Raw genomic sequence first — 24,818 nt, 5'->3', positions numbered from 1 at the left:
GTTAATTGAAATTATACATCTGTGTGAGCTTATTATATACACACAAACACATTAATGATAATATTTGAAAATAGGAAATAATATCTGAAATATAATATAATATAAAATATTATAGTACTATAATAGAATGATATAATAATAATAATATATATAATATAATAATATTATAATAGAATAGGAAATATTCTGAAATATTTCAGAATAGAAAAAGACCCAAGAAGAAGGACAGATCATTTATACCCTAGATTGAGTTTTAAAGAACATATACAATCAGTAAATAATTACAGGTAGTCCTTGATTTATCACCATAATTGAAAGCAGAAATATGGTCACAAGTCATTATAGCCATACGTAAAGGCATCCATATGACCAGAAATAATTTTCTGATTTTTGCCACTCTCACTAAGCGAAACCCTTCATTTTAATGGGTGGTTTTTGTGGGAAGTTGGCAAAAAACCAGCAAATCACAGTCACGTGACTGTGGCTTGGTCACAAACCCTGACTTACTGAAATGTAATGTGATTGCAGGGGTGTGTGACCATTTACAGTGGCCAGGAATGTTTTATGGGCCATACAGCATCCGTTCCATAACTTCAAATGCTTGTAAAATGACCAGTTATAACTTGAAGAGTACTTGAACTCTTCTTAACTTCTGTGAGATCCATTTAAGTGGTTTAGAAGTTAACAGAAAAGTTCCAGTTATTTTGCCATCTGAAAAAAAAGAGAGTAGTTTGTTCACGTCATCTTTGGTTTTGTCCATAGGACTTTGATCAGATGTTGGAAGCCATGAAGGGCGCACTGGCTGAAGACTCTCACACAGCCTTTGTGTTCAACTGTCACAGTGGCAGAGGAAGAACTACAACAGCCATGGTTATTGCTGTCCTCATCCTTTGGCATTTCAATGTATGTGTTCCTTTGATATGGGCTGGGCAGAATATGGGCTGAACAGTCTAGAGCAGGGGTGTCAAACTCACAACATCATGTGACGTGTCATGACGTATCACAACTTTTTTTCCATTGCCAGTAATGGGGTGGGTGCAGTTTCCCCCACAGGCCGGCAGTTTGACACCCCTTGACTAGAGTTATGTAGGAAGTGGGACCTCATATCTTGAATGAAATCCTACTGCAAAGGGTATCAGATCCCACATTGTTTCAAAGCTGGATCAGGGGATTTAATTTTTCACACTACTTTGGCAGCTACATATTTGGAAAAGAAATAAATATAAAGTGTGACATTAACTTGTCCAGATGTTGGCAAACTTTGTGATCCCACTCTGAGGAACTATGTAAGCTTCCTAATCTTTCTAAAATTTATATTGGTCTCTTCATCCATCTAGAAAAGTTTGTCATGTTTGCAACTCCAGATGACCCTCCAAAAAAGACCTTATCCTGGTTCTGATTATATTGCTCTTCGTTGAAATATGATGGCTTCCCTTTCTGGTCAAATTTGATTTTTAAAACATGGGAATTATTTTTTTTAAAAAAGCAATGTGGATATGTATGCTCATGTTTAATTTTTGTTTTGGACCAAGATTTTAATATAAATTATCCAAGCTGGGCTAAATCAAGACAGAGTTATCCAGACTATTTCCTAGGAAATTGAGGTGTATGAAAATGTCCAAGATGGTCTTCAGTGAGAAAAGAATTAACAAAGATCCATAGGAAACAGCTCACTCAGTTCTGGCCAGAAGACAACTTGAGCTGTTTTTTTCAGAATGAATGAATGCTTGTTATAATGTAGGATAAACAGATTTTGTCTATTATCATGTCAATTCTATCCTTAAATATGTCAGAGCCAAGCCAAAGGCGATTTTCTTTATTATGGCATAGCTAGGTGAAAGAGTTGGAATTTGGTCAACCTTGTCTTGTTACTTCATCCTAACTCAGCAAACTGTTGCTAATTTGTTGCTAGTTTGGCAGTAAGCCAGTTTCTATCCCTAGATCAGGGGTAGGAAACCTTGGCTCTTTTATGACTCATGGACTTCAACTCCCAGAATTCCTGAGTCATAAAATTCCATGAGTCATAAAAGAGCAAAGGTTGCCTACCCTTGCCCTAGATTATAAGCCTGATTTATTTGGAATTTGGGCAGCATACTGAATTGCACATAATCAGAAAAACAGTGGCTATATTTCTATAGTGAATTACTCCCAGTCTTTCTGCCATTTACAAACTAGTATACTTCAGTATACCATAACACTACTCTTTCAGCCATCCCATTATTCTAAGTGTTGTTATTATCATCATCACATCCTAATGACCTGAATGACCTTAATGCACTAAGGCCCGTTACAATCAGGTTGGTGCTAGGAACGAATTTGGACTCATCCTGGAACTAGGCCAAAGAAAAAGGGGAGAAGAAAGGATACTTGTAGCTGCAGTTTGCAGGAGCATACTCTTCTCATGTTAGACTCAAACTTTGCTAAAAAGTTTGCCATATGCACTTAGGAAAACATCCCAGAATCCGGTGCAGTGCTGTGGGGGTCCTTGGTGGAGAGGGTGGGTATAAATTTTTTTTTTTTTTGGTGTGTATGTGCTTGTTTTTGGCTCTTGAGTCAGTCTTGACTCCTGAAGATTGCCTAGACATGTCCCTGTAATTTTCTTGGAAATCATTTTGGAAGTGGTTTGTCATTACCTGCTTCCTAGGGCAGAGAGAAAATGACTGGCCCAAGATCACCCAGCTGCTCTGTGCCTAAGTTAGCTGCTCTGTGCCAGCTGCTTTGTGCCAGCTGCTCTGTGCCTAAGTACTCTTACTTTAAAGCCCTATATGGCTCAGGGCCAGGCTATTTGCGAGACCACCTACTACCTCATAGTTCCCTACGTCTGGTTAGATCCCACAGGCTGGGCCTCCTTCAGGCCCCGTTGGCCAAGCAGTGCCATTTGGCGGGGCCGCGGAGGAGGGCCTTCTCTGTGATGGCGCCCACGCTTTGGAACCAGCTCCCCCCGGAGATTAGGACCGCTCCCACCCTGTTGGTCTTCCGTAAGCTACTTAAGACCTGGCTTTTCCGGCAGGCCTGGGGTTTATAAAACTTGACCCCTGGATGACTGTCTTTGCTTGTCTTGTTTGTTTTGTTATGTTTTATGTGTTTTTTATTGTTAGCCGCCCAGAGTCCTTCGGGAGTGGGGCGGCTTATAAATTTTAAAAATAAATAAATAAATAAATTAGAATTTAGGATCTCCTAGTCTCTAGTTCAATGCCTTAACCCAGTGGTTCTCAACCTTTTTAATGCCGCGACCCCCAACTGGTCGTAAGTCGAGGACTACTCAACCGGTCGTAAGTCGAGGACTACTCAACTGGTGCAGCACTGTTTGCAGAATGGGACTTTTGGCGGGCTCAGCAGGGCAGAGACAGCTTGGACAATTCCTATTGGCTTTTGAAAGCCAATAGAATTAGACTCTATTCAAGAGAGTCTATTCTATTGGCTTTCAAAAGCCAATAGAATAAAAGGGAGTAGCACAGCTAAGGAAAAGGGGGAAAAAATGGCGGACTGCGTTGTTTGGCGACCCCCGTGAAATGGTCGTTCGACCCCAAATGGGGTCCCGACCCACAGGTTGAGAACCACTGCCTTAACCAACACACCAGACAGGATTTCTGTAAAATGGTTTATCAGTGATCAAAAGCTTTTTAGAAGATGCAAGATGTAGTGATTTACAAAAGAACACATTTCTTACAAACCCGCACAGAGAGAAAAGAAGTATCCATAACTGTTGATTAATCCTGGTTGTAATGTATTTCTTACATAGTATATGCCAACTTTTTAAAGGAGGAGCCACTGTTTTAGCTTTTCCATACCTTTAAAAAGGAGGCTAAGCCTGTCCTGTTGTTGCAGGGAATCCCTGAAATCACGGAGGATGAGATTGTGAGTGTGCCTGATGCCAAATACACAAAAGGAGAATTTGAGGTTGGTGCCTTCTAATACATGCTTTGTATTTTCTTAATATAATACTTTTCCAGCAGGGAGCCGTCACATTCATAAATAAATGCATTGGCTGAGTTTGAGTTTCATGTCAACCCTGCTGCTTGTGATTTATTCAATAAAATGTATTTTAATTTAGCAGTTGGAGTGTGCATGAAACAGAAGCCACCTTGAACAGCTTTTAACAAAAGAACCAAACCTGAAATGTTACATTGACAAGAGTTCTAAACTGGCTGTGTTCTCATAGACCAAAACTGAAATTATTTGAAGCATTCTGTCCAGTTTTTACATAGGTTTTGCTGCCCCACTTTCATAGTGACATCCTATAAATAGATTTGCACAATTCCTTTTTTTAGGCAATTGTGGGTTGCTCACATATAAAAGTAGTAGTCAGTTGCAAGGTAAGGCAAGGCAAGGCAAGGAAAGGAAAGATGGATTGCTGGTGCTTTTAAATGATGAGTAACATTAACCTCAAAGCAAAAGATAAGAGCAGATAGAGAGTGTATGCAAGCAAAGCTTAGCAACTTATCCAAACTAATATATCCTTTGCATTTTTTATGCACCGTAATGCTCAGAACAAGATAATGAACAAAATGTGCACACACGTCAAAATTGAGTAGATGAATTACACTTAATAGCACACTAAAAGTCTTTGTGTTGACACATTAAGAGCAACATTTTTGAATTATTTGTCTGCAAAGCAAAACTTTCCATAATGCATGAAGACCCACATGCGTTCTAATGGCAGCCCACTCTAAAAAGACTCCTAATATCATTTTTTGGCAACCCTTTTTTAAAATAGCCTTGTGCCAGACAGATCAACTAAAATGTGGCTTCCAACTATCTTCCCTTTTGTGCTTAACTATTGCATTTGAGCTACCCAAGAAAAACCTGTTACATCAGGGACACAGTTGATCCTAGCAACTCTGCTAATCAGGCTGGAAAAAGTTTGACAAGAAGCAACACAGCTACTAACCAGATAATTACAAGTAGGACCCAGAACAGGACAGGACACCCTATCTCTGCTGCTGCCTCTACAGTCATAGAATAGTTGGAGGAATGCAAAAGATCCCATTGAATCATGGATGTCTTCAGTGAAGTCAACCTCTGCAAGATGGCAGGTGTGGCACGGCTTGATTCTTTTGTGCATGTGTGCCATGTAAATGTACTGTACTTGTATGTGCACAGAGGGGACAGGTCCAGGATCATGAGATTGCACCTGTCATCTTGCAGGTGTTCACACAGTTACCATAAAAAATGATTCCTAAGTTGAACTTATTGAACTACAGACAAAGGTTATTGTGCAAATAGATAGTGTGGCATCTGTCTATTTTAAACATCATCAGTAGATAAAAGGATAATACAGGTAGTCCTTAACAACCATTTGTTTAGTTACCATTCGAAATTATAACTAAAAAAGTGACTTATGACTTGTTTTCACACTTTTAACCATTGCAGCATCTCTGGGGTCACGTGAACAAAATTCGGGGACTTGGCAACTGGTATATATTTATGATGGTGTCCCAGCATCATGTGATCCCCTTTTGCAACCTTCTCACAAGCAAAGCCAATTCACATAACAACCAGGTTACTAACTTAACTGCAGTGATTCATTTAACAACTGAGGCAAAAAGATCTTTAAATGGGACAAAACTCATTTAACAACTGTCTTGCTTAACAATGGAAATGTTGAGCTCAGTTGTGGTCGTACTTTGAGGACTTCCTACCTATACTTTAAGATGAATGGATTTTAACTCCCAGAATTCCCCAATCAGCAGAGTTGAAGTTTGGGAGTTGAAGTCCATGCATCTTAAAGCTGCCAAGGCTGAGAAACACTGAGATATACATCTCAAGGCCTCTTTATGTTGGGTTTTTTTTTTTTACAATGCAAGAAGGATATCTAAATACTAAACCTTGCCTTTATAGAGAAATTGTGTTTCTTATATCTGCTGGAGATATTTTCTTTGCTAAGTGTTTAGTCCCTGTATGAGAAAAAAGACTCCAGAAAGGAAAAGCTTAATCATCAGCCATAAGATTTGCTGTTATTTTCCAGGTGGTAATGAAAGTGGTCCAGATATTGCCAGAGGGACACCGAATGAAGAAGGAGGTTGACATGGCATTGGACACAGTGAGCGAAACGATGACACCTATGCACTACCACCTGAGAGAAATCATCATTAGTACATACAGACAGGTAAGTTGAACCTCAGAGAGAAGAAAAATTACTGGATGTATTTCATGAGTTTTTGCTGACTTCTAGTCCAATCTGCTATTAAGACAACTAAATAGATGGCTTTAGTTAGCCACGTAACTGAAATGTCATGGTGTGCTGCCATAGAAGGATCAGAAATAAGAGGAGGCTCATCTGTGGCATGAACAATCTGGAGCTTGAGAGATACACCAAGACCTCTTTCTTCTTTGATGGAAGCGATTTTAGCAGTCCTGTTTTGGGACTTCCTAAACTGAAACAAGGATTGGACTTAATGTTCCATATGATCACTCTGCTGCCTTCTTTTCTTGAGTGCCTTTGATATTTTCAAGTATGAGGATCTCTTGCATTGTGTTTCCAAGAAAAATAAGACTAAGAATAATAACTTTATTGTCACTTTGCATGTACACTAATCGTCATACATTAAAATGAATTTTTGTTGCATACAGCTCTCAAAGGGTCACCACCTCCAATATACACTACATAAATATGACAAAAATAAATAAATACAGAATTATGCATTTTCCACATATATCATATGACACAGAGAAACAATAGTCTAGTTCAGGTTATGTATACATGTGCATGGCGAGAAAAACGAATCTTGCAAGTTTACCAGACGGATGGCATAGGGCAGGGGTAGGAAACCTTGGCTCTTTTATGACTTGTGGACTTCAACTCCCAGAATTCCTGAGTCATAAAATAGCCAAGGTTGCCTACCCCTGACATAGGGAACAAAGCTATTACAGAATCGGGTAGTCCTGCTAGAAATACTTTGAAATCTCCTCCCAGAGGGGAGCAACAGAAACAGACCGTAAAGTGGGTGTGTGGGGTCTCTAACAATGCTTTGAGCTCTAAGCATATAGTGCTTAAAAGCAGCATCCTGAATACCAGGAAGCGAGCTTCCTATGATCTTCTCGGTTGTCCTTACCATTCTCTGTATGGACTTTCTTTCTGAGGCACTGCTGCCACCAGACTAGACAGTGATGCAGTTTGTTAAAATGCTTTCAATTGTGACTTTGTAAAAAATGGCCAGGACAGAAGGAGAAAGATGTGCTCTCCTCCTCCGACGCAGGAAATGCAGATGCTGGTTTGCCTGCTTCATTAAGGATGAAAATGTGCAGGCTTCAGCCTCATTGCTAAAATTTTCAAGGAGTGGTCTGGTTTTGTTTCATCTGGTTTTATTTCACCTAATATTGATTGATTTCTTCTAGTTGTACTAAAAAATTGTTTTTCAGTACTTCAATTCAAAAACTCAGTTTTTCATTCTTAGCCTTCCTGGTGTTCCAGTTTTCATAGCGCTATATTACAGCTGGGAAAACCATGTTCTTGACAATACAAGTAGTCCTCAACTTAATAACAGTTCATTTAGTGACTGTTCAAAGTTACAACAGCACTGAAAAAAGGGACTCATGATTGTTTTTCACACTTAAGACCAGGGGTCTTCAAACTTGGCCCTTTTATGACTTGTGGACTTCAACTCCCAGAATTCCTCAGCCAGCATGCCTGGCTGAGGAATTCTGGGAGTTGGAAGTCCACAAGTCATAAAAGGACCAAGTTTGAAGATCCCTGCTTAAGACTGTTGCAGCATCACCGTGATTATGTGATCAAAATTTAGGTGCTTGACTCATGTTTATGACGGTTGCAGTGTCCCAGGGTCACGTGATAACCTTTTACAACCTTCTGACAAGCAAAGTCAATGGGAAGGCCAGATTCACTTAACAACCACATTACTAATTTAACAGCTGCAGTGATTCACCTAACAACTCTGGCAAGAAAGGTCATAAAATGAAATAAAATTCACTTAACAACTGTCTCACTTAACATCTGAAATTTTGGGCTCATTTCTAGTCGTAAGTTGAGGACTATCTATACATATCTTTTCTAGTTTGATGTTTCTGTATTTCAGTGTTTCTTTCCTCTAGATCATTTGTAGTCTTTAGTCCAAGAGATTTTTATTTCATGGCAACTGACACCATTCCTGGTAGTTTATGAGCCTAGGAAGGTAAAATCAGTCACCTTTTAAGACTTTTCTCTACCTCTTTTCAATTGATGGGTGGTGCTTATTGATATAATGTTAGTTTTTAAAATATTGAGCAGTGGAGTGGCTTTTGAATTCTCACCTTCAGCAGGATATTGCTTAAGACTTCCTCGTGTTCAGCCATTGAAGTTGTTTTCATAACTGAAGTGATTGATATTTCCCTCAGATCTCCTAAATCTATTTTACATATGTTAAATGAATATGGCAGTAATATAACATTGTAGTGTTCTCCTTCCCCAGTTTTGAACCATTTAATTTTTCCATGTTCTGCTCTAAATAGAGAATCAGTTTCGTTTAGTGCTTAAGCCACCAGGTTAGAAAATAGGAGACTGTGAATTCTAGTCCCGCCTCAGGCATGAAAGCTGGCGGGGTGACTTTGGGCAAGTCACACACTCTCAGCCCATGACATCAGGCGGGGCCAACAAGCTGGTTAGTTAATTCCTGTCACAACCAATGGATCAACACTCAGTTGATCTGAATAAAGCCGACTCTTCACATGTGATTGCCAACTGCAGCCTTTCCAGTCAGCTTTCCACAAGCAAAATCAATGGGGGATGCCAGATTTTCTTAATGACTGCATGATTCATTTAACAGCTGCAGTGATTCGCTTAACAACCATGACAGAAAAATTGTAAAAACTGCAATACAGCAGCAGTTTACTTAACACCCGCTTAGCAACTTAGTAACTCAAGCACTACCTAAAATGCTCATCTTTATATAAGTTTCTCGTTCTTTAATTTTATTCAAGAAATTTTTTCTCCTCCCCTTTTTGACTGTTATCTCACTCTTTCTGTATTTTTTTAATGGACACATTTAGTTGGACACATTTTCTGCTGTCACTCTTGTCTTTTCCTTCAGGTACTTTCAATGTATAAGTGGACAACCATTTATATTTCTGTGGCTTTGTCTACACATCTGTAGTATAAAGTGTGTGTAATGTGTGGAAAATACCACTAGATGTCAGGTTGGGATGCCAATATTTTCCTTGAGCTACAAATTCAGTGCAGGACATTGAAAACAACATTTTAAATCCAATTGTCACTGTGTTTGAATTTTGTCTATCCTGATCAGAAAGGCACAAGTTTCATGATTCATGAAGAATATACATCTAATATTATTTGGAAAGAGAAAGCTTAGAAAGAATGTCATGTAAGATTTACTAAAAAAATCAAATAAGAGATCCTTGTGTTTCATAGGCAAGGAAGCCACCATTTCCTTTGTCCCTTGAAGGCTCAGAATAATCTGATGCAATTCCCATTTGGTTACTTATTTAAATATATTTGTAGTCCACCACAATCCTCATAACAAATTAGACAAAAGATGAACAACAAAGTACAAAAAACAAAACAAAAGAACATCAGTTCATCACAGAGAGGTAATCTATACTAGGGCTTTTCAACCTTTTCACCCATTGTACCACTTTTAGGATATGGCAACATCCGAGTACCACCAGTCGCCTAGCAAGGTGTCAAAAACCTGATGACCAAAAAAAAAAAAAAAGGAAAAAAGTACAGGTAGTCCTCAACTTACAACAGTTTGCTCAGTGACTGTTTGAAGTTACAATGGCACTGAAAAAAGTGCCCCCCAAGCCACAGCCGAGCAAGATACCTGCCTGCCCGCCCGGCGGCGCTCTTCCTCCTGTCCGAGGTTTTCATTGTTGTGAGCATTTCTGTTGAGGATTGGCAGCGGGGGTGATGGGGGGTGTGTGTTTGGCTTTTATTCCCCCCATCTGCTGGGTGGTTGCAGCAGGTTTTGGTCATTTTACATGACCCTGGGACACTGTGACCGTCATAAATATGAATCAGTTGCCAAGCATCTGAATGTAAATCACAAGACCCTGAAGAGCTGCAACATTCCAGCTGATTGGCGCTTCTTCTGGGCTCCGCAGAAGTGCCAAGATCAGTGCTGCTTTCCAGCTAATTGGTGCTTCTTCACGGCTCAACAGAAGCACCAGGATCAGCCCCGAGCTCCAGCTGGAGCCTGGCTCTGATCCTGGCGCTTCTGCTGAGCCCTGACAGCCCTGCAACTCCAGCCATCTCTCGCTCAGGCTTGTGCGGTGCTGCCACCGGTTCAGCTTATTCCACTCTCCCGCTACCACTTTTCTAGGATGGTCGCGTACCACCTGCCAGGTGCCAATGTACCACAGGTGGAACCCGTACCACTGGTTGAAAAACCCTGATCTATATATCTATAAACAAATGAAATTTAAGAATTTTTCATTTTTGAAATGTATTTTACACATTGTAGTAAGTCTCTTTTGTTTAAGCCTAAATTTTAGTTTTTATCTTGATGTATGAAAAGCCTAGAGACCCTTCGTGAACTACCAGAATTATTTGGCCGATAGTTGATTTTTGGAGTAAAAGAACTGATTTTAGCATACTTATTCTTCTATAACTAATCTATTAGATTATAGTTCCTGTTTTTCCAAGGCATTCTTGTTAACAACATCACAGTAAGACAACATTAGCAATACAACAGCATATAAATGTATATAAGACATTGGCTTATAGTTTGCTCACAACCATACTATAAATCTATATATTGTTTAATGACTAAATCAAATTGGCATCTATAGGACATTGCAGTCAGTTCTATAACCTCCCCTTTTAAAAAAAATCTAAGTGTATTGCATGTGGATGCATCTGGTTTACAATCTTCATGATAGCTCAGCTTCCATTCATAGTCGTACATCCAAGATGTTTCTTTACCATAACTTTGGTTGTACTTATATATTTCTAGGACTAGGATTATGAAACTTTTCTATGATTGATGTTGTAAATATAAGGCAGAGGGATATAAATTCTGTTTTCTTAGAGGCAGCCTTCTCTCATATCTTTGTTCTTAGTTACCATTTTAATTAATTTTATTTTGATTCTGTATTCTGGTTTTATTGTGTAAATCTGGTAAGCCACTTTTTTACATATATTCTGTAAGACGGTTGCAAGTGGTCAGATAAATTGGATGGATGGATGAACGGGTGGATAGATGGATGGATGGATGACTGGGTGGATGGATGGATTTTCTCCACTGAACTTGCATGAACCCTCTTCCATATGATGCTTTGGAAAGAAGAAAGCTGAAAATTTTCCAAAATAGCAAGTATGTTCCTCGTAAGCCTTCACAGAAAATAATCGTGTATTCTGTAGTTATTTGGGATTTAGGTCACTGAAATGAACATTGCAAGTTTATATTATCCTGGTGCTCTTTGATTTCATTACCAGCATTCCTAATGATCCCTAATGCTGACACTTTCAGTATTGATCCTCTGTTCTGGAAAAAAAATACCTCATTTCTATTCAGGAATATAATAAGAGTATCTCCTGTGTCCAAAGTCTGGTACTTTTGTCATTCTTTGAAAAATGATCAGTGCAACAATTAGCATCTGAGAAGCAGATGTTCTGGATTCTCTCTTAACTTTGACATTATCTGTCTCTAATTTGTAGTTGCTGATAGTTACAACAGGTGTTGATTGACACAAGACTTTGACAATGTATTTGATCGTGTGTCTTAGGGTTTTTCTTAATATGGAATAGAACACAGACACACAGACAATACTTTTCCATATAACATTATTTTATTATACAAAATATAAATCTTATTCTATTATATATTTTCTATTTCTATTCTTATGTAATATATAAAGTATTCTTATATTCTATTTCTGTGTTCTTATTCCTGTGTATATAATCTTATGGTTTTTTAAATCTTAACTACTTCTTAGTTCTTTGTATTCTAAATATTTCCCCTTTCCCCAGGTGTAGGTGGAGATGCTAAGTCTGAGAGAATGGTCAATTGTCTAGGGCAGGGAGGTGAAACTGCGGGCCGGATGCTCCACACACAAGCTGCTCCCACCCCAGCTCCGGCGAGTTTCTAGGGCTTCCTACTGAATTCATAGCAACAATCAAATCTTATCTTTATGATTGGAATGGAATAGAATAGAATAGAATAGAATAGAATAGAATAGAATAGAATAGAATAGAATAGAATAGAATAGAATAGAATAGAATATGTAATAAGAATTGTCTGATCTCTTCTTTAAAACTTTCAGTGTTGAAGCATTCACAGCTTCTGGAGGCAAGTTGTTCCACTGATTAATTTTCTTAACTATTAGGAAATTTCTCCTTAGTTGTAGGTTGATTATCTTCTGGATTAGTTTCCATCTGTTGCTTTTTGTCTTGCCTTCGGGTGCTTTGGAGAATAGCTTGACTCCCTCTTCTTTGGGGAAGCCCCTGAGATACCGGAAGACTGCTATCATGTCACCCCTCATCCTTCTCTTCATTAAACTAGACATACCCAAATCTGTTCTTTATATGTTTTAGCCTCCAGTTCTCCGATTTCTTTGTTGCTTTTTGCACTCTTTCTAGAGTTTCAACATCTTTTTTACCTCGTGGTAACCAGAACTGGATACTGTACTCCAAGTGTGGTCTTACCAAGGCATTATAAAGTGGTACATGAAAAACTAGAAGATATAAAAGATATGTACTGTTTTAAAACAAGGTGTGTATGTGTGTGCATGTATGTATATACACATATACATACACGCACACATACATCTATCTAAAAGAGATAGATGCATTAGAAAAGTGTAGGGTAGCACAAAATGTAGTAGATGGAAGTCCATGGAATTCTTGGCAACAATGGGAGTTGAACCAGATGTGTACTTCGGTCCATCTCATAGTAAATAATTAGCACCAGGGTCCCCATGCCTTTTAATCTCTTTCTGTCATGTGGAATATTGACTTTCCCTGTGTGAAAAAATGGAAATGATAAACCAATTTTAGTAGTTACTTTTAACATTAGCCTAGGCTACCTGTCTAGAAAAACAAGCTTTGGGATTCTGCCTTGAGGAAAAAAAGGGCAATTGGGGTTAGGGTACGATTGAGGGGTGGAAAATCCTGCTGTAGACAAATAATCAGCACCTTGCCAGTTATCTTTCCCCATCTCTATATCTTTGTCAGGTAGATATATTTATCTTGAGGCCTTGAATTGCCACGATCATATGCTGCCTGTGCATGATTCTGAAAGCCAGATAATAAAAACACGGTGAAGGAGTGCAGGAAAATTCATTGATTTTATTTAATTTGTTTTACCACTTGTAAAACAATTGGTAATTGGTATTCCACACCGGTGACTCTAGGTAGTGAACAGAGGGTTAAAAGCAGATCAGACCAGAGTACACAATAGCAACAGACAGACAATATAAACATTAGGCAAGGTCTAAAATAATTCAGCATCAGTAGAGGAACACAATTTCTCTGCCATCTAAGTTAGCCCAGCGCTAAACATGTCATTACATGGAAGTTTTAAAATGTACTTCATTGGAAACAAAGGGATTCCAGATTCATAAAGGATCTGTGCTGGAAGATGAAGGAAAATTTTAACTATTTCCTTTTCAAGAGTTTTTAAAGAACTCTTTTTTTTCTTGTCAGTCAAAGATTTTTTTCGTTTTTTGCTTTCTTTAAAAATATTTATAGGTAGTCCTCGACTTACAACAGTTTATTTAGTGGCCATTCAAAGTTGCAACGGAACTGAAAAAAAGTGATTTATGACCATTGTTCACACTTATGACCATTGCATAAATGTCCTACATGTTCTCTTCTGTTTTGTTTTAATTGTATTTATTTAATTTTTTGTTTTGCACCATTAAGGCAATGTTGATTCATTAGCAACCATATACACAGATTTTTTTTCCTGTCTGTCCCTAACCTAGTCTCTTAAGTATTCCAACAGTGTGCTTACTGCCACTAATTTAGTCCATTAGAAAAAGGATTTTGGCTTAAAGGGTGATCTCAAATGACTTTAAAAATAGACAAAGAATGGATTCTAATACTGTACCTCTCCACTAGGATCTATGAATATTGGATAGGTGAAAGGACTTTAATAAGCCAGATATTTATCTAAGGTTAGCACTAATAAAACTTTCTGAAACTGGTGCCTTTCAACTTTGTGGTGACCAAATGCTAGACAGTGATGCCTATGAATTCTGAGGGCTGTGCTCTCAACACATCTGGAGGGCATCAAGTTGTGAAATGCCAACAATATTTGAAGCAGAAGGGAACAACAAGGACTTCCAGTTTTGGTTGAATCTCTCTAAGTGCTGAGATTTAAGAAGCTGTAAAGAGCTGAGCAAACAGGAGCATTGAACAGAAGTTGGAAGAAACTTTATTGAATTCCCAGCAGCAGCTCTAGCTAATAGTTGCTTCAGCTGCCTAGAGCTTTTCAACACACCTAGAATTTTTGTTTGGACTGGGCAAATGATTTTAGTTATGTTTGTGTCTGCAACTGTGCAAGAGCACTAGACTTAGAAAATGTTTACAATTTGGGATAGGTTTAAATGAAGAAGTCAACTTATGGTACTCTAGGATATTTCTTTGAGGATATTCAAAAAGAAAGACGGTGTCCAAAAAATACAGATTCTGCATGCTGTTTTTCAAAAGACATACTGAACTACACACAGTTGTGACCGATTGTATAATAGCAGAGTCCTAATCTTATTGAAAAGGTGGCCTGTCTTCACTGCATCAGCACTGCCTTTTCATAATGTGAATAACTATGTAAGAGACTGCAAAGCTGTTTTAGTTTCTCCTTTCTGAATTCAGCTTTTATATTAGAAGAGTTCTATGGTTGTAATTTGGGAGATCTTCATCTTCACTTTTTGCTAGCCTCCCACAAATATGGACATAATTATACAAGAGTTTCTCATTACCAACTGTGAGCAACTCATTGGGAGGAAACCCTAAAACATAATTCATAAATAATGTCATCTGCTTCTTGTCAACTTGGATCTGAGTGTATGTAGTTGTTTAATTTTCCATTCAAAAGAGAGCAAGCTGAATAAAATGAATAATATGTTGTCTTGTTATACTATTTATAATTCGCTTTTTGAAAGCAATGGTGCTATGTGTAGTCTGTAGAATTCAGTTATATTTAATGGAACCAAGTCTGGATTAATATGAAATAACCACACATACTTCAGAGAAATCACAAACAAACAGGCTGGAAATGGACATGTCTCATCAAGGCAGGATCTCACCTTAGGTTTTGATCACTTCTGATCCAAAATCATACATCTGAAAAGGATCTTGCAGTTCATCAAGTACTTTTCTCTGGAATTCTCAACAAGAGTTGCAATGTATTGATAAAATGTTTCTGACATTTAACTCATAGCAATAAAGACTGATCTCTTTGCCTCTAGAGCTCTAGGCTGTACAATTGATGATAAATTGCATCATGCAGTTCATATTTGTTCATTTTCCTCTTTCAGTATAACCATAGTAATCACAATGTGGGATACAAAATAGAATTAAAACCATACAATCACAACATGCTAAAACTAAAATGATCAGCATAGGAACCAATGGGTATCAGCAAAGATTCATTTAAAAACTTCTTTGAACAAATAGGTTTTAGTCTATTCACTCAAGCAAATTGTGCAATTTAGTGGCTTTTTGAAATTACAATGGCACTGAAAAAAGTGACTTAATGACTGTTTTTCACACTTAGATTGTTGCAGCATCCCCATGGTCACATGATCAAAATTCAGACACCTGACAACTGACTCATGTTTATGACGGTTGCAGTGTCCTAGGGTCATGTGATCATCTTTTGCGACCTTCTGGCAAGCAAAATCAAAGGGGAAGCCAGATTCATTTTACATCTGTTACTAGCTTAACAGTTGCAGTGATTCACTTAACAAGCATGAAAAGAAAGGTTATAAAATGGGGCAAAATTCACTTAACAACTGTTTCACTTAGCAACAAAAATTTTGGTCTCAATTATGATTGTGAGAACAGTGTATTTCTAAACTTGTCTTTAAAAATGTTCAATTACTTTGAGCCTAGGGGTTCAAATGTATATTCTTAGATCACCAAAGATATGTCCATGGCCAATTTATTTATTTATTTATTTATTTATGAGACATATATACCGCTTTAAGTGCAAGCACTCTCTAAGCGGTGTACACCAGTAAGCAATGTATATATATATTTACATTGCCCCCAACAATCTTGGTCCTCATTTTACCTACCCCGCAAGGATGGAAGGCTGAGTCAACCTTGAGCTGGTGAGATTTGAACCGCTGACCTGCTGAACACAGTCAGCTAAAGTGGCCTGCAGTACTGCACTCTAACTGCTGCGCCACCTCGGCTCATATATGCCTCCTCTTCCTCCTCTCTGAATGTAGGAAGCCATTGTAGATAAAGAGCAGCTAGGGTTAAGGTTGTTTTGAAGCTGACACGGCCCCTTTTTAGAGTCATGAACCCATGAAGCCTCACTTCCAGAACAAGTGCATTCTGGGAAGCCAGACTCCATTTCCTTTAACATTTGGAAGGAAGAGGAAGCACCAGGAAGAATCCAGCCTAATCTGTGGCACATGGTCATCTGAGGACAAAACCCACACCCTGTACACATAGCATTTGCTGTGAGATTTAGACTTATCTTTATTTGTTAATTGTCACGTCCACTAGCAACTCAATACTGCTTATTTTGTATTTGGGTTCTTATTGCATGTATTTCTATTTATCCAAGTTTCACCATCCTGTTCCTTTAATAAAGCATCCAGATCTACACACACAGTCTGTTTAATTGGAGGATAGTCTGTTTAATTTAGCTTCATGTCAAGCTACACACAGAGTAACGTGTAGTGAGGACAGAACAATCAGTGTACCTGAAGAGAGAAATACAATACTCATCCGAAATCTTGTCATTGACACTTGACTTTATCATAATGCTCATTCCCAGTGCGTCACTTACAGTGGCAGCATTATTATTGTCCTCTAGAGAGTCATGTGCTCATTTCATAGGTGAATCAGTATAATATAATGGTTGATTTTCATCAGGAAATTGAGGCTTAAGTTCCATTCAGGAGGGAGCTTGCTGAATGAGTGTGGTCTATTGCTGTCTCTTAATCTAATTTATCTTATGTGGTTGTACTTCTGGAAATAAAATTAGGTAAGACCCTTCTGTGTGTTCGGTGGTTCCAAAGATAAGCTGATATATAAACTCAAGGAGCAAAATCCACAATTGGAAATCAACATCTGCCTTACAAACCAGGCATGATGTGTGTCCAAACAGATCCCAAGCAAAAAAAAATCCACTGCCCTTTCTATAGCTGTAGATGCTTAATATATTTTTATGTTATTCTCCTTGTAAAAGGTTTCCCGCTGGGATACATTAATAATTTTCATTTCAGCATCAATTGTATTCTGGCTGTCCTGCCAAGCACACAAGCCATTTGCAAATGGGGCCGGGAAAAAATGGGCTTTCTTAAATGCATAATTTTCATGCCTGGTGGGAAGAAACAATAACATTCCAGAATGTAGTGGAAAATGTCATTTTATGCCTGTTATTTATATTTGTGAAGATCGACTATGCTAAACATTCTGGCGTGGATTCTGAGATAAATTAGTTTAAGGATGTTTGGAAAAAGAAGGGTTTTTTTTTTTGTCCTTCCCTCTTCTGCCACCTGTTCCCTGAATTTCAGAAAATGGGGGGTATAAATGCTGATATTTAGATGCTGCAGGGTGACACCAAAATTGAACATGGCGTGGCATGGCATGGCTTCTCAAAGCGAAAACCTTTATGTCAGATTCCTATGAATGAAGTTGGTATCAAAAAAACCATCAACTCTGAGCTTCTACTAAACCCAATTCTTGGTGTATTGAAATGTTTCGAATTTTTTAATTATTTCCCCTATCACATCCAAGTAGAAACTTTTCATCAAGATGAGGGGCTAAACATTTGGTGATAAGGGATTATCTCAAGGACTTGGTGTTGGGGTTGTTTAACCAACAGAAAATATGAAGGAAAAAGTTGAGGTCTCATTTAGTTCACAGTGAAGGGTATCGGTGGAATCTTCAGATGTTTGCTGTTAATGGTTACACTGATTTTGTTTCTTTTTTCTTTTTACAATGACTGATCATCTTATCCCTCTTTTGAAGGCGGTGAAGTTTATTATTTAAAAAGAAGCACTAGTTTTTGAAGAATGGGTTCTGTTACAGAAAAGTAATAGTCCTGCAACAATCATACTCTAGGCTCCAATACAGGTAGTCCTTGACTTACAACTACAAAAGAGGCTACTTGGAGGTTTATCAGGGTCACCTGAATAGTGCAAATGGGTATGGAGCATTCTTGGAATTTCTTGGAACTGCTGAAAGGTACAACATAGCCCTTTCAGCAGTTCCAAGAAGGTTCCATACCCATTTACACTATTCAGGTGACCCTGAGGGCACAGATAAACCTCCAAGTGGCCTCAACGGCTCTCAGAAAGAGTGCTAACAATCAGATGACTGCAAGGAATATAAATCCTTCCATTCTTCACCATTCATTCAGTATTGAAGAAGCTTCTTGAATGAGAAGTGAAACATCTTCAAGGAAAAACAAAGAAAGTCCAATTGCCTCTTGGGACATCTGGAGTCTGTCTAGTTTTAGTTAAATTACTGTAACATATCATATCTTTGCTGAGATTATCACATATTACTATTCCTTTATTCTTTTCTCTTTTCCCTAATATCCCGAATGGGGTAGAATGGAGCCTCAATGAATCTTTCCTTAAGGGTTGAATAAGCTCTAACTTACATTGAAACTTTCAGCACTTTTGGAAAGTGAAGCTTGGTAGAAGATTTGTGTTTCAGTAGGGAGCTTTGCACTGGCATTCGTTCTCCAGCTGGTGGGTAAAGCACGAAAAAAGGGCACATTTCCTAAAGTACTTTGAGAATGAGGAGGGCCCCATTAGCAGGGAAGAAGGAAGGTTCTCACTTGGACCAAGATAGCTTCTAGCCCTTTTGTAGAAAGATATACATATATACATATACATATACATATATACATATATACTTGTTTTCTGAGACCTACATACATATATACATATATACTTGTTTTCTGAGTCCTACATACATATATACATATATACTTGTTTTCTGAGACCTACATACATATATACATACATACATATATACATATGTATATAAAACTTTAGTTTACAGCCAGCAAATTGTCTGCTAAGGAAAAGAAATAGCTTTAGCAGACTAAAATAATACTTCAGATGTTATCCCCTAAATATTCCCTATTAAATCCCCTAGTTTTATTATTTTAACAACTAGCAAGCTTTTTTGTAAAAAAAAAACAAACAAACACAAAAACAAACCCATCCTCCTTTGTCTTTTTACTCAGCTACAAATCAGTGCGAAATGGAATTGCCATTCAGTTCACCCTAATGGAAAGTGTCATATAACTCAATGGGGTGATTAATTGGGTGATGAAGACTGACTGAAGGCTGTGTATCATTCTTCCAGCAGCTTCACTATTTGTCCATTTTCTTTTGAAATAATGATCAACTTTTCCTTGCAACTTGGTTGGCTCCACATCTTACGGGGTGTGCCTTTGCCTGCAGACGCTGGAGCCAGGATGTTAGTGGAGCATGGTTTGCATGGTTTTATGTGTGTATTGCTATTAGACAATTTGGAAGGAGTGTCAACTGTGGGTAGTCCTCTACTTACAACAGTTCATTTAGTGACCATTAGTGACTATTCCAGTATCTGAGGGGCCGCCACAAGACAGAGGGGGACAGGTTGTTCACCAGAGCACCAAAGAGAAGGACAAGAAACAATGGTTGGCAGCTAATCAAGGAGAGAAGCAACCTAGAATTAAGGAGAAACTTCCTGATAGTGAGGACAACCAACCAATGGAACAGCTTACCCCCAGAAATTGTGGGCGCTCCATCGTTGAAAGTTTTACAAAAAGAGACTGGACAGTCATCTGTCTGAGATGGTATAGGACCTTCTGCTTGAGCAGGGAGCTGGACTAGAAGACCTCCAAGGTCCCTTCCAGCTCCTATCCTAATCCTATCCTAATCCTATCCTATCCTATTCTATTCTAATACTCATTGAATAATCTTGGTTAAGACTTAACTAAGATTTCTTCCACCTCTTATTATAGATTGGATGAGGCGGATAAAGAAAAATCCTTTCTTTTTTAACTATACATGTTTGTGTCGACACATGGATAAAAATTATACTCTATTCATGTATTGCCTCAATCCAACACCTTGAAAAAGATGTTCAGATACTGTGCTGTGGCAATGATTTTCCATGTGACATCTGTTAATATAAAAATTGGTCTTTAAAGAGGCAGGATAGAAATAGTACTGATGCCTTTGAACTTTGGTATCGGAGAAGATACTATACGACAGATGATAAAGAAAACTAACAAATGAATCATAGGCCCAATCAATGCAGAGTTCTCACTCAAGGCACAAATGATCAGGTTTAAATTAATCATATTTCAGCCACACTGTTTGAAGATCAAGCTCTTTTGAGAACTCTGTAATGGTTGGGAAAGGTGAAAAGAGAAAGAAAAAAAAGATGATTAGCAAGATAGATGGACAGAGCAGTGAGGGTGCACCTAAAAGATCAGTTGAGAACAGATCCTCCTGGAGAAGTATTGCCTAGGTGGTTGCTAAGAGTCAACACCAACTTCTTGGCATAGAATAATTGTTTTAGTTGACCCAGTTCCACAAAGCATAAATCATCTCCTGTGGTCTAGCCACCACATTATAATCAATTATGAGATGGAGAATATACTTAATTCCTTCATTTAACTGCTGGTTTTGGAACACAGATATATAATCTGTGCATTGTACTCATTGACATTGAAGTCAATTTTATATTGAAACGTATGATTTTGGTAGTGAATGCAGATGGTCCAGCTCTCAGACTTGTAATTCTTGAATCAACTAAGGCAGTTTTCGGTCACATGGTATCCATACTTCTCTCTCCACATCTTCCCAGTCTGTTTCTTCCTTAAGATTTTCATGTGTGAGTCCACAGTAAAAAAAGGGGGAAAAACATACTCCATAGCTTTGTCTGCTGCATTGGACAACTGTTCTTCGGTTTAGAAGGGATATTCTAGGACTGTTAGGAATTTGCTTGTAGAATGGGACTGGCAAACATTCTAACATTCAATTCCAAATATATAGCCATTGTCCCATCACCCTTTGCTCATCATCTAACACAGGGGTCCCCAACCCCCGGTCCATGGACCAGTACCGGGCCGCAGCATGCCAACAACCGGTCCACACCAACACGCAAAGCCCCCATTGTGGGATGCAGGCAGCACACAAAAATCACACCCTCTCCAGTCCGTGGAAAAACCTTTTTCCAAGGAACCAGTCCTTGGTGCCCAAAAGGTTGAGAACCTCTGATCTAACAGCATCACCAATCACACCAAATATAACTCAACTGTACCCTAAAGGAGCACAAGGAGCAGGAGAATTTTCAGTGGCTATTCTTGCTACTTCTGAAAAGCCAAAGAGATAAAGTCTGAAGTTAAATGGGATTAGTTCATTTGTGGGAATATTATATGCTACCATAAGTATTAATGATCAAGTTTTAGGATTTGCAACCATTTAGTAACAAGTATGATTTTTGACCCTTTGTCATGTATACAATGGCCATTAATACATTCTTTTGTAAAAATCACTTTTGCAGCAAGCTTGACTTTGGTGACTTCATATTCATATAGGTTTTTTAGCAACATTATATAACAGATTTTCTATCCCCTGTTTCTGAGATGTTTGTTTTTTTTTTAATTAGCACCCAGTTCAGTTTACAGACTTCAGATTCCTTGGCAGTTTCCCATCCAGGTAACTAACCAAGTATAATCTTGCTTAGCTTCCAAGGCCAGACATAATCACAAGTTTTTTTCCACATGTTAAGACATCTTTAGAAAATTGCTGTACCACATAATCTTGTAAAATCTTATCCTTAAAGAAGCTTTTAGGTGTCAAGACCTTCAACTGCATATGGCTTTCCAACTGATAATGGGAAATTTTCTTCTTAATTACTACATAGTTTTGTAATTAATCCCCATCCCATTTCTCTTTTGTGTAAGATTCAAGAGTAAAAAAATGATTTGAAAGCAAATAATATAACAAGTGTGATTCATAACATATGGAATCTGAGTACAGTATATGCATTTCACTTAATTAAAATCAAACTTGGGTGGCACCATCACTGGGTTATTATAGATGTTACTAAAATTAATATTTTGTTATGTCTGTGTTGTCTAAATCTACCGCTCTTGGAATTCACATGTTAAATGTTATTTCTGTGTGTCAGTCCTTGCTTTCTTGTGAGCTCAGTTTTGTAGTGTTATAATTTCCAGACATTGTGTGGTACTTGAAGCCAAATACTTAAATATGGATTGATGGGTTCCTTGGGTACACACACATTTGTGCAAATGAATGCATATAAGCATAAAATGCAAGCAATAGTAAGCTTAAAAATAAAATATGTCTGGCTACAGGAAAGCCTTCTCTTTTACAACATACCATCTTACTGTTTCAAATGCTTAGAAGAATTCAATGTGAAAAATGTCAGTGATCATTTTTAAAATAAGGGATCTTCAAATAGTCAACTATTTTATTTTAACTTGCTGTGTAGATATAGTCAAAGGAGAACCCTCTTATTATAGACCAAAAGTGTCCTACTTGCTACTGTGATTAATAGCTTGCAGATATTCTGCCTGAAAAGAACAGGATGGGGCTAAACACTCATTTATCAGAATAATAGAATTGAAAGGGACCTTGGAGGTCTTGTAGTCCACTCCCCTCTCAAACTGAAGACCCTATATCATTCCAGATAAGTGGCTGTCTAATCTCTTCCAAAAAATCTCCAGTTATGATGCATCTACAACTTCTGTAGGCAATCCGTTTGTCAAGCGCTGGTGAAATCAGGAGATTCAGGCTGTTCAAATGAATATAATGATTTATTGCAAGCTTAAGCTCTTTACAAGAATCTGACCAACAGTCAAAGGAAATGAGATGAGAGAGGCATTCAGGGTAGGCTAGACTTAGATCTCTTGGGCACGCAGGGACTTATGACTCATTTGACTCCTCCCTCCGGCTAGCCTGGTCATCTCCTACACTGTTCCACTGATTCATAGTTACCATTAAACAGAGTGTAAAATTTCAAAGGAAATGTCCTGGGGTTCTTGAACCACATTTATGTGATTTTTCCTGGAATTCAAGATTGCTCTAGTACAAGGCTGTCAAACTTGCAATGTCACATGACGTGTTGCAATGTATTGTGAGTTTTTTCCATTGCTGGCAATGGGGTGGGCGCGGTTTTGGCATGACGCATCTGGACCGTGGGCCAGCAGTTTGACACCCTTGCTCTCGTAGAATGTGCCCAGATCTCAGAAACAACACCAGCAAGGTGCCTCTAAGAATTATAACATTCAAATTGACAATCTAAAGTAGCAGATGAGCGCAGGGTGATCTTTAGAAGAATAGGTGTTCTGTCACTTTCACCTTGTAAATTAAAACAGTACTTGTTCCTAAACGAACCCTAAGTATTTTTTCCTAAGAGAATGTCCAGAGGAACAAGTACCGTTTTAATTTACAAGGTGAAAGTGACAGAGCATCTGTTCTTCTAAAGATCAACCTGCGCTCATCTGCTACTTTAGACTGTCAATTTGAATGTTGTAATTCTTAGAGGCACCTTGCTGGTGTTGTTTCTGAGATCTAGACACATTCTACTAGAGCAATCTTGAATTCCAGGAAAAATCACATAAATGTGGTTTAAGAATAACTGCCTCCCAAACAGCCCATTAATACTTGCCTTGAAATGAATCCAGTAAATTTTTCCATACATGGCTGCTGAGACATTTTCATAGAGCAGATTTTCATAGGTAATTAAACATTATAACTTCAGAAGTCTTTACCATAATTGGATACTAGGCCAAAAGAGAGGATGGAACTGCTGAAGCATCCAGACAGGATTTTATTTGGATTAAGCACACATATGTGGAAATATAACTTGTTTACATGTACACAAGGATCTTTTCATGCTGTGACTGTCGGATTGGAGCAAGGCATCCAGTCACAGCATCAACTATTCAGTGGGGTTTAGACACGGAGAGTAAGTTGTTTGCTCTCCTTATGTTGATCTGCTTGACTTTCTGAAAGCAATACGAATGGATGTCTGCTTACAAACTTGCTGAAATGTGTGATTTAAAAACCAGACAGAATTCTGGCAAATACAGTAGACATGACAGTGGAAGTAGGAGATGGCAGATGCTTTAAATAGGAAACCACGTAGTAAGATCGGGTTGCTACAAAATAATGAATTCAGTATCTTCTGATTCTTTCTGATCTTCTGGCAGTTACCCCACAGGTCCATTAAGTTTTCAGCAAGAGAGATCACAGAATACTTCCGCCTTGTCTTGTAAGGCTGCAGCTGGGCACAGATATTTCTGAAAGTTATGGATATTGCACGGGTGTTGAAATAGAATTAAATGTCTCTGGTCTATCTGGGCTGTTGCCTGGTTGGGTAGCTGCTGTTGGGCCCATTTTCCAGCAGAGAAATCTGATTCTCGAATAGGTCATTCCATTACCATTTGAAGACTTCTGAGGCTTTTGAGTCATATTTGACTCCATTTCCTTCTTCCACTTAATATTTATGATCCAAAAAAAGCAGCTGTTTGAAAAATTCTGATCTTAATGGTGATTTGAAAGTTGCCTTTCCAAACTGGCTGATTTAATTATTCCCCAGCCATGTCATGAACTCCGTTTGGACGTAACGAAGGAAGCAAATGAAAGACCCCTGTTTTAGTTTGCATTGAAACTATATAATTGTACAGGTGACCCTTGCTTAA

At 38.2% G+C, this 24,818-nt stretch overlaps 1 protein-coding gene across 7 annotated transcripts in view; it reads left to right on the top strand.

Moving 5' to 3' along the window:
- PALD1 (phosphatase domain containing paladin 1) overlaps positions 1-24,818 on the top strand; it is a 143,909-nt gene that overhangs the window by 93,925 nt on the left and 25,166 nt on the right. For all 7 annotated transcript variants that reach the window (XM_039348162.1, XM_039348167.1, XM_039348164.1 and 4 more), the window contains 3 exons: positions 763-903; positions 3,829-3,900; positions 5,969-6,109. In XM_039348162.1, the coding sequence (XP_039204096.1) occupies positions 763-903; positions 3,829-3,900; positions 5,969-6,109 (354 nt within the window). The remainder of the gene's footprint in view (positions 1-762; positions 904-3,828; positions 3,901-5,968; positions 6,110-24,818) is intronic.

This window comes from Crotalus tigris, unplaced genomic scaffold (assembly GCF_016545835.1).
Source record: "Crotalus tigris isolate CLP2741 ecotype Arizona unplaced genomic scaffold, ASM1654583v1 scf7180000018124.1459596, whole genome shotgun sequence".
In the NCBI taxonomy this organism is placed as follows: Eukaryota; Metazoa; Chordata; class Lepidosauria; order Squamata; family Viperidae; genus Crotalus; species Crotalus tigris.
This window is presented reverse-complemented; position numbering and strand designations above follow the sequence as displayed.